This window comes from Quercus suber, unplaced genomic scaffold, assembly GCF_002906115.3.
Source record: "Quercus suber isolate HL8 unplaced genomic scaffold, Cork oak 2.0 scaffold_95, whole genome shotgun sequence".
NCBI classification, from domain to species: domain Eukaryota; kingdom Viridiplantae; phylum Streptophyta; class Magnoliopsida; order Fagales; family Fagaceae; genus Quercus; species Quercus suber.
The window spans coordinates 1,616,143-1,630,730 of NW_027069560.1; the positions used below are offsets into that span (position 1 = coordinate 1,616,143).

At 33.1% G+C, this 14,588-nt stretch overlaps 1 protein-coding gene across 1 annotated transcript; it reads left to right on the plus strand.

Moving 5' to 3' along the window:
• Positions 1–3,405: 3,405 nt before the first annotated feature.
• On the plus strand, positions 3,406–5,831 carry LOC111987358 (polygalacturonase QRT3). The gene is given in 6 exon segments (XM_024019068.2): positions 3,406–3,823; positions 4,180–4,416; positions 4,591–5,074; positions 5,077–5,166; positions 5,169–5,330; positions 5,333–5,831. Coding segments are annotated over 6 exon segments (1,596 nt in total). The 5' UTR covers positions 3,406–3,457; the 3' UTR covers positions 5,590–5,831.
• Positions 5,832–14,588: the final 8,757 nt, after the last annotated feature.

The window sequence follows — 14,588 nt, forward strand, 5'->3', positions numbered from 1 at the left end:
TTTGAGTCGCAGATGATGACTCACATACCTTTGCATCTAAGTAACTATGTAGAAATAGGTTTTCTGTTTTTGATAAATACGATAAAATTTAAACTTATGGTGTCCATGTAATGATGATTGCTAACTTTTATCATCATACTAAAATATCAATTGATTTTTTGTTTACACTAAATTTAAGTCCCAAATGCTTTTCTAGTGAGCTAACTAAAATCCAAAATTAGAAATTTCGGCATTGATCACAATGTGTGTGCGTGTGTGTATATATAGTTTAAATTACACTTGGTATATATAAGTCCAAAAAAGTTACCCCTCTTTTTTCTTCTCAAAATAAAGTTACACCTCTTTTAGAGATAGGTTCATATAATATAATATCATATATTATGTTTATATGATTCTTTTACTTTTACATTTACGCCATTTATACTATGCGTGCGTTTAGACTAATGTTGTTTTACCAATTTTATCATAAAGAATTGATTGGATGATGCCAAAAGTATTGTAATTCAATACTAGTAGCTTCTCCAAAAAAAAAAAAAAAAAATACTAGTAGAATATTCTCATTTATTTTGAGTACTAGGATTTGAATTCCTACTCCTACGTTGTAACTATCGAATTAGTTTTTTTTATTTTTTATTTTAAGGACGTTGATTTTATAAAGCAGATACTGGTCGAATACAAAGGCATTATTATAAATGAATATCTAGTGGAATGGACAATTCAAAAACTTTGCAAATCATGATTTTTTTTTTTTCCCCCCTTTTTACTTTTTGATGGATTATACCATTCAAATTACGAATTCACTCAAAGAATTATATGTTCCGTTGTTCACATTATTCTTGATAGTTAATATATCAATCAAAAACAATATAATAATTAATTTTTTGATTTTTTTTTCTTGTTGGGTTATAGATTGACCTCAGTTAATTAATTCAATTATCCTAATTGATTAATTAAGTCAAATTACATGCAATATCGTGGAGGCACAAACAAATCACCAAATAATCTAGAGTGCAACGAAAGTAAATTTGACACAATGATTTGTTGACTGATGAGAAAAACCTCTCACAAGACAAAAATCACACCGAGTGATTTTCAAGTCATCGCTCCTATGAATTACTAATCAAAATCAAGAGTTTACAAGTACAAGGAATTTTACCCCAACCCTAACTTATCACAAAGTACCTACCTACAATGTAATCCTTAATTACGCCAATCCCCAATTGATTTTTTAGAGACTTCTTCTCTGCACGGATTTCAGTACATAACTAACTCCCAGCAACTGAAAGCTTATTGTTGGAAGCAAATTAAGTTCTTCGATACAATTGAAGAGAATGAAGCACTTGTTCACAAAACCCTAAGGCGCATAAAAACAAAGTAGCTTCACAGTAAGTGTATAGATTCTCTATATGAGTCTCTGTCTATGATGACGGTTATAAAATAATCTTTTTATATCATCTAGAAGTTTAGTAAACAAAACTCTAAAAGTCTAAGTCATCATGGCTGAAAAACAAATCTGGAATTTCTAGATCGAGCAGTATCAAGCTTGTATTAAGGTTCATTAAATATCGATAGAAGCTTTTATCAAGCTTGTGTCGAGGTTCACTATTTTCAGCTTTTTACATTTGTTTCTTTGTGCAGTTTTCATGTCTTCAATAATACCATTTTTCTTGTTTATAAAACGAACTTCATGATATTATATAATCCACTTAAAAGTAAAACTACCCAAATACAAGTAAAGTACATTTTGTCAAAGAATATGCCAACTAATGAAAAATATGACCCTAACCAAGGACGGAACTAGGTTAGGGCTAAGGGGGGCCATGCCCCCCCCCCCCCTAGCCTTTGAAAAAAAAAATCCCTAGTTCATATATTAGCATAAAATATTTAAATAAGGAAAATCTACAAAACAATTCATATATTCAGATAATAAAAAATAAATAAAATAAATAAAAACTTTGGACGTGGTCTAAGTAAAAAAAAAAAAAATTATTACAAATCAATTATAAATCCTAACAAAACAAATCACAAAAACCCAATAATCTTTACAAATCAATTCTAAAGAATTGGTTTAACCTCAATCAGATCTTAAAAATATCAAGACATGTCAATTAACTTACAAAACTCTTGATTATAAATATCTATTATTGATTAAAAAAATACAAAAATACAAAAAATAAAAATAAAAAATTAATACTAATAATGCATCGTTGTCAACCTCTAGTATTAATATTCTAACTTTTTAAAATTCTTGAACAAAGAACTTTGGCCCCCCTTAAATTTGAATCTTGGTTCCGTCCCTGACCCTAACACTATTACATGTAATATTATTAAAACTGATTAAATCTCCAAAAATTAATGACATTATATACCATACAGAATATGTACCACACATAAGCCGCCTGAAGAACTGTCTACAAATTGTTTTAGAATAAGATTATAGAAAATATGAACAAATTGCCGGGATTATCACCTAAAATATGTATATAAAAAAAAGGTCAAAAACTTAATAAATTACTTGTTAGGTGGCAAGGACTATGGTCACTAATTAATTAAGCCCGTTAGAAGTAGTTAGGAAAGGAAGGGTTGAAAGAAGGTCGGTCAAAGTAAATTGTGTTAGGAGTTGAAAAGTTGAATGACTACTAGTACCAAATGCAAGTATCAACAACAGCTATATATAATATATAGAACATGAAAAAAATAAAAATAAAACACGTAACATATGTAGTAACAGTAGCAGCAAGTCCACAAAAAATACAAAATGTCAATTAAGTACGCAAGCAGTAAGAATTTTGAAAATATTAACCTCACGTGTCCTTCTCATGGCACACCAAAATATAACAAACTATGAGAGATGTTCTGTACAAACTAACAAAGTCATATAGGTGGTCAGATTGTTCACACATGCTTTCAATTAGGCTAATAGCTGTACTACGAGTCCAATAATGCTGGGGGCCATGTTTTTTTTTTCAAACCAAAAATTATTTATTAGCCAGATTATTCTACTCTAGCTGTCTATGAGATTTGCTATAAACCTCCTAATAAATAGATAATTTGGTAAATTAAACATGAAACTTTTAGATTTATGTCACATCATAATCGCTCAGACTAATGAGTCCACCACCCGGATATCCCGTAAAAAGCCTCCACCCCCATACAGCCGATATGACACAAAATTAGAACATCCCATAAAGTCCAGACCTTGTTCCTGTTTCAGGTCTGAAGAAAATAGTACTAATGCAATTTTAAAAGAAAAAAAAATGTGTTCCATATATGATCGTACGTCCTAAGGTTCCACTTCCAAGTTCCATGTCTAGTCATGAATAATTTATGTGTGACACGAAGTATTCAATGTGAAAATGAGTTGTACTGTATATAAAATTCCAACTTTCCATTTATTTTCTTTCCGGGTTTCAAATTTCAAACCGATAGAAGAAATTACGTGCAGACATGCTTTTCCATGGCTCCCCCTTGGACCTTAAGTGAATATCTCAGCAAGCAATTGAAAAGTAGCATAACACATGTATCTAGGAAAATATCTATATCTCCCCCCACATCTCTCCTCTCTATATCTCTCTCTCTCTTTCTCTCATATTTAGTGGCACACACAAAATATAGCAAGAAAAGTGTTAAAATGGCTAGGATAGATATGTTAGTTAAGCTATTCATGGGTTTTGTGTATGTAAATGTAATTCTTGGCTCCGTTGAGAGCTCTTACTCTGGTGTGACCGGGTATCATGGTGCAATACGCCGTATGGCTTTGTTTAAGGCTGCACATATCATCCGCAATGGAGCCCCTCAACCTCAGATCTATTCAACACCACTGGTAATTAATTCCCAAGATTTTCTTCTTTTCTTTTTTAGATTGGTATCATAGGATTAGATTAAGACACCGATATATTTATTTGGTTTAAGTAAGATTTTATTACAAGTTGTTCATATTCATTATATTCAATGTTAAGAAATTTTATCAATTGAATTAATTAGAACCCAATTATGATTTTTTTTTCTTTTTTAACATATGAAAATTGTAGATGTATATTACGACCATGATTTCATGTAGCATTCCAATTAAAGTTGTGAATATAACACTACTTTCTCTTAATTTGCTTGTGAATTTTGGCAAAACATTGATATGATACTAATATGACGGTTGTGATTTGTGAACTTATTGTGATGTAGGTAGTATCAAGATCACGTGTTCTTCACGTGACCGATTATGGTGGTGATCCTACAGGAAGATTGGACAGCACTGAGGCACTTGAGCAAGCTATTTCTGATGCCTTTGGATCTCCAGTTGATGCCCACTTGATGGAAGGTATTGCTGATCTTGGAGGCACTGAGATTCATCTTGATGGAGGGACATACAAGATCAGCCGTCCATTACGTTTACCAAAAACAAGTGGCGGTAACTTCATGGTACACAATCTATAACACTTGATTTTATTTTTCTGAGTTAATTTTGTTATCTAAATCAAGGTTCATATTACAGTACACACTTCTTCTTCTTTTCTTTTTTTTATAAATCAGTTGTATTTCGTTCATTTAATTTTTCTAATTATGTTTCACTTGGGATATGTTATGGTATGACAGATTCATGGAGGGTCACTTCATGCATCCAACAATTTCCCGACGGATCGCCATCTGATCGAGTTGTGGCCATCCTCGGCTTCTTCATTGTATGAGTATATTACACTCAAGGACCTTATGATAAACTCCAATTTTAGAGGGGGTGGTATTTCCATAATTAATTCACTAAGAACCATCATAGACAATTGTTACATTTCACATTTCACTACAAATGGTATACTAATCCAAGATGGGCATGAGACATACATTAGAAATTCTTTCATTGGTCAACGCATTAACATCGGTGGTGACCACCGTGAGAAGGACTTTTCCGGCATCGGAATTAACATCATGGGCAATGACAATGCTGTCACAGATGTGGTCATTTTCTCAGCATCAATAGGAGTTATGGTATCAGGGCAAGCCAATGTGCTCACTGGGGTACATTGTTATAACAAGGCCACTGCATTAGGTGGGACTGGAATTTATGTCAAGGCACCCGGTTTGACCCAAACCGAATTATGAATTGTTACTTTGATTTCACTGGTATTGTGGCTGAGGATCCGGTCCAGCTCCACATAACCGGATCATTCTTCCTTGGAATGCCTTTGTTTTGATCAAGTCCTTGGCAGGAGTTGTGTGTGGTGTAAACATTGTTGATAACATGTTCTCCGGTGATTATACAGGGGTTGAAATTGTTCAATTAGAGCAATCAAATATGTCATTCACAAATATTGATCAAGTAGTTGTTGATCGAAATAATGTCCGGGCATGGTTCTCAAATCAACAGTAGCGAGAGGTTCAGTATGGAGTAATGGAACGACATGGACGATCGATTTTTCTAGGGTCCTATTGTTCCCTAACCTAATAAAAAATGTGCAATACACATTGCATGCAGGTGCTACATTTCCTAATCATGTGTTACGAAATATATCGAAGAATTGTGTCACGGTCGAGTCGAACGTGCCTGTATCGGCAACATTGCATGTATCAGTGGATCAAAGCATGGTTGGGTACATATGATATATGACATGAATCTAATTGATCATGTTTTTTTTTTTTTTTTTAATGGTTCTTGTTTTTTTCTTGATAGTTGACACAAATGTATGTAAATGATGGACATTAAAGCATACACAGCAATAAAATTATGTGTAAATTTCCCTATGTTTGCCTAAATTGGCGGGGTTAAACACTGTTGTTTAATTGCGAGAGTCAAATACTCAAATTATGACTTGGAAATTTCAGGATTTGACCATTTTGGGCTCCGTCTTTGATTCTTCAAGACGCTCTATTTTTTGAAAAGGAAAATTTCCCATCATTATTTTGTAGGTCAGGCAATTCTCGTCATAGTCAAGCAAGTAATCAACCCTTCGTCCTAGAAAGGCAGCTGGATTATTTTCTAGTGGGGCTAAAGTTTGATAGCAGATTGACAACTTGAGTCTTGAGATTGAAAACCCAAGTCAAGAGAAGAAACTCTTTTTGATTGATAACACAAACACAAACATAGACACAAACACAAAGAGACCACTGATGAAAGATCAAATTGTTGATTGTGGAGAAGAAACCCCGCAAGCAGATGTAGGCTACTCCAGGACGAAGACCAAAGTTGAGACAGAGAGCTCATCGAAGAACAGAAAGGAGAAAGATAAAATAATGAAAGACTTCACTGCTTCAGCGGCCAAAAGTAAAGAAAGAGATGTGGTAAAGGAGTGGGTGGGGTAGGTGGGATAATTTATTGGAGTTCCACGTTTTGCTTTCTAAGTGGTTGGAATTTTTAATTTTTTATGTTTTGTTTTTATTTTAAAGGAAATAGTTGATTCTTATCATCCCAGACTCCCAGTAGGCCACGTTGCATGCAATGCAAACAAATATCATCCGTTCATCACATTAAATAAAAAGAGGTGTTATATTCGCAATATTTATAGAATATTTTCACAATAAATTATAGATAGTTAATTATTATTGGTTCAAATTTGAACCTAACACTAAGATTAATTTTTTGTTCCAATAATAATAACTAGTAATAACCTGTCACTTAGAATTTATTGTAAAAATATTGTGAAAATGTTATGAACATATCATTTTTCTTAAAAAAATTAATGCATTAGTAATTTATAAGTGCCATGTTGTGGACATGCAACACAATTACACAAATACCATTTTATATATATATATATATATATTTTATTATTCTAATTATAATATTATTAGATAATATCACAAATTTAATTAATCAACATGATTTAATATTTCTTAAAGTTATGAATTATGATATAGAAAATACATATGAAAGATATATTTCTTTGTTTCTATAAAGGAATAATAGATCTCTATATTTAATTGCACTATTTTAGTTAATTTTTTTAATATTTGTACAAATTTAATATAATTTTTATGTTTTAAATAATTATTAAATTAATTATGACGTCATTACGGTTTGACCCCGGTTCAACCTCGGTTCGACCTCAAAAACCTTGAACCTCTCCATTTTACGGTTCAATGAACGGTCCAGGTTTCAAAACCTTGCCTCCCATAAGAGCTGATTAAAACCGCAAATTTTGTGACTAATCGGAGGTAGCCAGGCCTCAAATTTTGTGACTAATCAGAGGTAGCCAGGCCTCAAGTGAACCACTACTGAGTTGCACCTAATGGGAACTTTTTGTATTTTCTTCTGTTAAGGACATCTGTAGAACTCCAACTATTGCTTTGAATGTATTCTTGTTTTACACATATTCCCCCATGACAATCATTCAAGATTCACTATTGATGTCCAAGAAGATTAAGATTCAGTTAATTTTTTCTCTGTTCAACTTTGTCCTTATTTTATTGGGTAGTATGTAAAAATAAGAACTGAGATGTTAGGTGAGCTGTTAAATGGGTTGGTAAAATAGATAAAGTGATGTTTGAGGATGTAAAATAGAGACTGGTATGCATCCCCGGATGCTAGTGCTCTAAGTGTTCCAAAAAATTATACTTAGCTTTTTTTATGGTGGTACAATTTTCAATAAAATGTAAGTTTCAAAATTTTCACGAAAATTTCTTACGATATCGAATTAAGAAGTAATCATGTCAGGTTTCATTATGACTATGATAGAATTACGTGCACCAATGTTAAAATGAAAACATTGGAAATAAGAACGTTAAGATGTATAGAAGAAAATACATATAAAGATAAAACTAAAAATAAGGATATTTGCTTAAAGTTAGGGGTGGTCATATTTAGAGGAGAGCAATTAATGCACCTGTAAGAAAGAGCAAGTTGATTCAAGTTGAGGTAATGAAAAAAAGGTAGAGGAAGACAAAAAAACACATTAATTGAAGTATACTTGTTAAGTAAGGAAGTAACAAAGACTATGGATTCGAATAGAATAGAATGAAGGGAAAATAAATGTGGTTGACTAAACTATTGAGAATCCATAATTGAACCTAAATTTTTTTGGGACTAAGACTTTGTTGTAGTTGTATGGTAATTTTAAGTTATGGCCATGACCTATGCCACTTTTCAAAAAAATTCTTCCATTTAGGCATTCATTTAGTCATTTTTGCTATTTATGGCTAGTTTTTTTTTTGGTTAATAACTTTCAATTAAGAATTCAGAATAAGATCCCATTTGTTTTGAAAAGTTTTCTATGGTATGTAGGATTTGATTTTATAATTTTGATAATTTTGGCGATTTTTCATATTTCTAGCCTCATTTTTTGCATGACACAAATTTGGGTGTTTTAGGGTCTACTAGCCTCCCTATGATTTATTTTCCTATTTATATGCATGGTAGCCTCCGAGGTAATTCAGAATTTTATTAATAAAAATTTCAAAAAAAATTTTCTCCATTCATTTTGGTGAACTTCAAATTTCTCCTTGTGATTTAAAGGGACTTTTTACGGATTCAAGAGTTATTATCTTAAAGTATACGAAATCTTTGACTTATGACTTTCCAACTATGTCACTTATTCACCAACTAAAAAACTTTAAAACATCATACCTGTAGCTCAAGAGAGAGTTTGTCCATTTTGCCAAGATTATTTGGATGTAGATTGTGCCTTTCAATTACCTGCTGTATGCTTCATACAACAAAAGGATAGCACATTCAATTCTTTTATCTATCTCTCATTTTAATAAAATGAAAGTATGGATGAACTTATAAACTACTAGTATGTATTTCTGACGCATATCTAAGAAAAAGAAATTTGAGCCGGTGATTGAAGAATTAATTGTTTATCTAGTGTTGGCATATCTGCCATTGTCTATAGACCAATTGTGTTCCCAATTAAAATGTGAACCATAAATGATATTTATATTGATTGACACAAGCAATATACAAACTTCTAATTTGATCAAACTATAAAAGGTGAACATCTATATGAACCCCCAAACTATTTATATTGATTGACACAAGGGGTACATTATGATGTAAGTTATTTCTTATGCATGGAGAGTTGTTCCAAGTAAATCCTGTTTAAGCCCTAGGTCATGTATGAAATTAAAATAGAGTATTATTTTGAATTGAAAATTGGCCTTTGGCTTTTCTTATATCTCTTTGCAGCAAACCTTCTACATAAGAAAATTTTTGTAGATAACTTATGCGAAAAAACCTAACAACACAGGATAAACAAAGTCCTTCCCGCTCATTGTTTACCAAATAAATTGCATTATTAATAAAATTTCTCATTATGAACAATCAATACCCAAAACTATTTTTTCAGTAAACAATCAAATAAATATCCAATTTTTTCACAAGATTTAATGAATGAAGGGAAAATTTTAAGATTGTGAACCAAATTTTATAATTTTCTATGACATAATTTTTTATATTCCCTTCCTTTTCCCCTAAAATCAAAATCTATTGATCTTTTCACACATTGCTTGCTATTTTCTAAATGTGGTTTTTTTTCCCCCTTCTTTATGGGTATTAAGCAATGGAAATTCTAAAATGGAGTTTAAAGTTTATTCTATTTCCCCAAATTTGAGTGAACAATACTAACAAGTTAAACCAAAGTTTCTAACTCCCTAATGTTGTACATTACATGACAGGTAACGCCACATTAGAGCGTGATGGAACACCCTTATATCATGCCAATTTACCAAATAACGGAGCACCCCTGTATGGTTTCATATAAGATGACTTGAAATTTATGTTGCACCAAAAATTTAATTTGATTTCAAGCAAAATATAATAATTTAATTTCATCATTAAACCCTTAAAGACTATTAAAAACAATAATTAGAGCCTAAATAAAATTAAAATGAAATTAAAAAAATAGAGATACTTTCATTAGGTCATCCTTTCAAGTATGATGTTTAGGCATATCTAACGCTATTTGTTAGGGTCATATTTTTCATGTGTTGACATATCCTTTAAAAAAAATGCACTTTACTTATATTTGGGTAGTTCTAAGTGGACTATAGAATATCATGAAGCGTGTCTCTTAGCTACAACAAGTTGTATTATTGAAGACATGAAGATTGCACAACGAAACAAGTGAGAAAAGCTGAAAATAGTGAACCTTGACACAAGCTCGACACAAGGCTTCTATCAAGAATTAATGAAGAACCTTGATACCTCTCAATACCTTTCGATCTATTGAGTTTCACGGATCTAGAATTTTCAAATCTGTTTTTTGGCCCATGATAACTTGGACTTCTAGGGTTTTGTTCACTAAACTTCTAGAGGATATAAAAGGTCTATTTTAAAGTCATCATAATACATAGAGACTCAATTAGAGAATCTATACACTTATTGTGAAGCTATTGCGTTCTTATGCATGACCAAGTGCTTTCTTCTCTACAAGTGTATTGAAGAACTTTGCGTCCAAAAGCAAGATTCAAGTTGCTGGAAATTAGTCACGTACTAGGATCTATGCAAAGGAAAGAAGTCTCTACAAAATCAAGACCAATTGAAGATTGGCATAAAAATTCAACTATAGGTTGGTACTTTGAGATAGGCCAAGTTTGAGGTAAGATTCTCTGTACTTTTAATCTCTTGATTTTGATTAGTAATTCTTAGGATTGGTGACCTGAAAATCTCCTGGTAGGGTTTTTGCCTTGTTAGAGGTTTTCTTCATTAGTCAACAAATCACCGTGTCAATTTATTTTCTACTGTACTTGGATTATTTGGTGATTTGTTCATGCCACCACGATTTTGCATGTAATTAAACTTAATTAATCAACTTGGATAATTGAATTAATTAACTAAGTCAATCTATAACTCAACAAGTGGTATCAAAGTAGGCACACTCTAATTAGGTTTTTAATATTTGCTGTGTGATATGTTGACCCCTATTGTCAGAGATACGTTTCCCATAAACAAATATATTTTCTCCATTGTCATTGGTTGTTCTAACCTTGAATTTCTTCAGTTTCTCAGGATATATCATTATAATTTGCATTTGAAAAAGATTTGTATTGGGCTGAGTTGTTGAAAACGGTACAATTGAAAGATTGCTTATTTAAAGAAAACTAACAACTTTAGAGAAAGCTAGACTGTCTCAAAAAGAGCCTTGTCGTTGCAGCAATAAGAATAAAAAATAGGGTTCGTTTAAAATTACATAAGAGAAGTTATAAAATGAAGACTATACCTTCGGACTTGCCTGAAAAGCAAGCAGTTTGCTTCATGATGCATACGGCCTTCAAAGTGATGAATACTTGTCTATGGTATCTTGATAGTGGATGATCTAGACACATGACTAGGGATCAATCTTTTTTAAGACATTTGAACCTAGAAGAGGTGGCAATATCACATTCGGAGATAAAAGTAAGTCTCTGATGAAAGGAACATGGAAAATGGATCATCTCTCTACCAAGTCCACTTGACATAGTTAATGTTCTATATGTTGAAGGATTGAGAATAAATTTGCTTAGCATAAGTCAAATCTGTGATCAAGACTTCATGGTCCTATTTTCTAAAGGAAAATGTCTAGTACTGGATGGACTAGGTAAACAACTCATCGGTGGAGTTAGAATTTTAGGTAATTGTTATGGCCTTGTTCTAGATGTTGAAATTGTGTGCAACAATGTTAGCATACCAAATGAAGATTTATGGCATCAAAGAATGGGTCATGCAAGCTATAAGCAACTTGCCATTGTGTTAAGGACAGAAGCAGTTTTGGGACTTCCTAAACTTACAAAGGTTGATAACGTTGTGTGTGGACCTTGCCAACTTTGAAAAAAATCAAGAGCATAATATCCTGCTACATTAACCATTGCTACTACAAGACCCCTTGAACTCCTAAACATTGATCTAATGGGTCCTACAAGAGCAAAATCTCTAGAAGGAAAAGGGTACATTGTGATAGTGGTTGATGACTTCACTAGATTTACTTGGGCAATTGTACTTCGGTTTAAATCTGAAGCTCCCTTCCAATTAGAAACCTTGTGTAGAAGACTACGGAATGAGAAAGGACTAATCATAAATTGTCTTCAAAGTGATCATGGAAGAGAGTTTGAGAACTCTCAATTGGAACAATTTTGTGATGAGACAAGAATGGCCCAAGAATTTTTTGCTCCAATCACTCCTCAACAAAATGGAGTAGTTGAAAGGAAAAATAGGATTATTTAGGAGATGGCCAGAGCCATGATTCACAATAAGGATGTTGCCAAGAATTTGTGGGGAGAAGTTGTAAATACTGCATGTCATATTGTGAATAGAGTCTACTTTAGGCCAGGAACAGAGAAGATACCATATGAATTGTGGAAAGGTAGAAAGCCTAATGTGAAGTATTTTAGGATCATTGGTAGCACATGCTTCATCTTGAAAGATAGGGAAAATGTGGGCAAGTTTGACTTTCAAAGTGATGAAGGAATATTTCTTGGTTACTCTTCATCAATTAAGGCTTACAAGGTTTTTCACAAAAGAACAAGAAAAGTAATGGAGATAGTTAATGTGGTGATTGATGAGACCTCAACTCCAATTTCCTAAGAACTTGAACAATTGCCCAAGTCTTCTCTCATTCAATCATCTGATGCTGATAAAAGGGTAGATGATCCCTCTCCACCCTCTACACCGAGTGTAGCTCAACCATCTCACAACACTTCCTCAGTTGTCACACAAGATCCAGTGACTCCACCATATATGGCTCCTATGGAAAGAGAGCATTCTTCTAGAGTAAAATTGAATCATCCTCTTGATGCAATAGTTGGTGGTATGAATGAGTTGAACTTGAGGAAAAAGAGCTTTAACAAATATGTTGTGAATTTTGTCTCTTACTCTTGCTACCTATCACAAATAGAGCACACAAAAGTTGAGGAAGATTTACAAGATGAAAGCTAGGTAAAAGCTATGCACGATGAGCTACACTAGTTTGAGAGGAATGATTTGTGGTCACTTGTACCACACCCAGAAGATGTCAACATCATTGACACAAAGTGGATCTTCCGTAACAAGACGGATGAAGAAGAGAATGTTGTTAGGAACAAGGCAAAACTTGTTGCTCAAGGTTATACACAACTTGAAGAAGTTGACTTTGATGAAACATTTGCCTCGGTTGCTAGGATTGAATCCATAAGGACACTACTTGCACTTGCTTGTCATTTTAAGGGTTCGTTTGGAAACAACTTATTTAGATGAAACTGAAAACTTTTTGCTGAAAGCGTAGAAAAAAGAGTTAAAAGCTAGCTAAATAGTACAATAGGACCCATGAATAGTACCAAAAAGAAGCTAAAGACTCAAATAAGCTGGGTTTTTCATCATATCCCAAATAGACACTAAGTTCAAGTTGTATCAAATAGATCTCAAGAGTGCCTTCTTGAATAGGTTTCTCAAAGAAAAAATCTATGTTTCTCAACCCAAAGGATTTGTGGACCCACACTATCCTAATTGTGTTCTTTTTCTAAAGAAGGCTTTGTATGGATTGAAGCAAGCACCAAGGGCATAGTATGTTAGGCTCACAAACTATCTTGTAGCTAACAGTTGTTTCAAGAGGGCAAGCAAACAGAACATTGATCATCAGGAAAGAGGATGGAGAGTTAGTTGTGACTCAAGTATATGTAGATGACATCATTTGGCTCCATAAGAGATGATCTTGCACACTCCTCCAACATAATGCAGAAAGAATTTGAAATGAGCATGATTGGTGAACTAACATACTTTCTTGGACTTCAGATTCGTTAAACTGATTCAGGTATTTTTATCTCTCAGTCTTAATATGCCAATAATCTTGTTTAAAAGTTTGGATTATAATCTACTAGTTCTATTAGAACACCCATGAGTCCTAATGTTAAACTTACTGTTGATTTGTTGGGTAAGATTGTTGATCCCACTTCATATAGAAGCATGATAGGACGCCTCCTCTATATAACTGCTAGTAGACCTAATTTTAGTTTTCGTGTTGGTGTGCGTGCGCGCTAAGTTTCAAGCTAACCCAAAAGAATCCTATATTATTGCTATTAAACGTACTATAAAATATGTTACATAAACTAGTAATTATGGTATTTGGTATGATAAGGATAGTAATGATGTTCTAGCGGGTTATTTTGATGCCAATTGGGATGGTAATGCTGATGACAGAAGGAGTACATCTTGTGGATGTTTCTATCTAGGGAACAATCTCATCTCTTAGATGAGCAAGAAGTGAAATTCGATATCTCTCTCTATTGCTGAGGTCGAGTACATTACTATGACAATACCAATGCCATTAACATCTTTAAAAATCATGTTCAACACTCTTGCACTAAACACATAAAGATAAGACATCACTTCATACGTGAGTTGGTTGAGAATGGCATCCTAACACTTGAATTCATTACCAGTGATGACCAAAAGGCGGATCTCTTTACTAAACCATTGGATGGTCATCGTTTTAAATTCCTACGCCAATGTATTGGTGTAATCTCACTTGAGTGACTCTCTTCTTCTTCTTTCCTACATGCATTGCATCTAGCTTCTTATTGCATTAGGTTGTTTGTTTGTTTATTGCTATCAAGAAAAAAAAAATCCCTCCCTCCCTTTTCTATTTAACCATAGAAATATATGTGTTTGTTGTAGAGCTATGCAGGGTGAGAAACCAACACCCCTCTCCCCCCCCCCC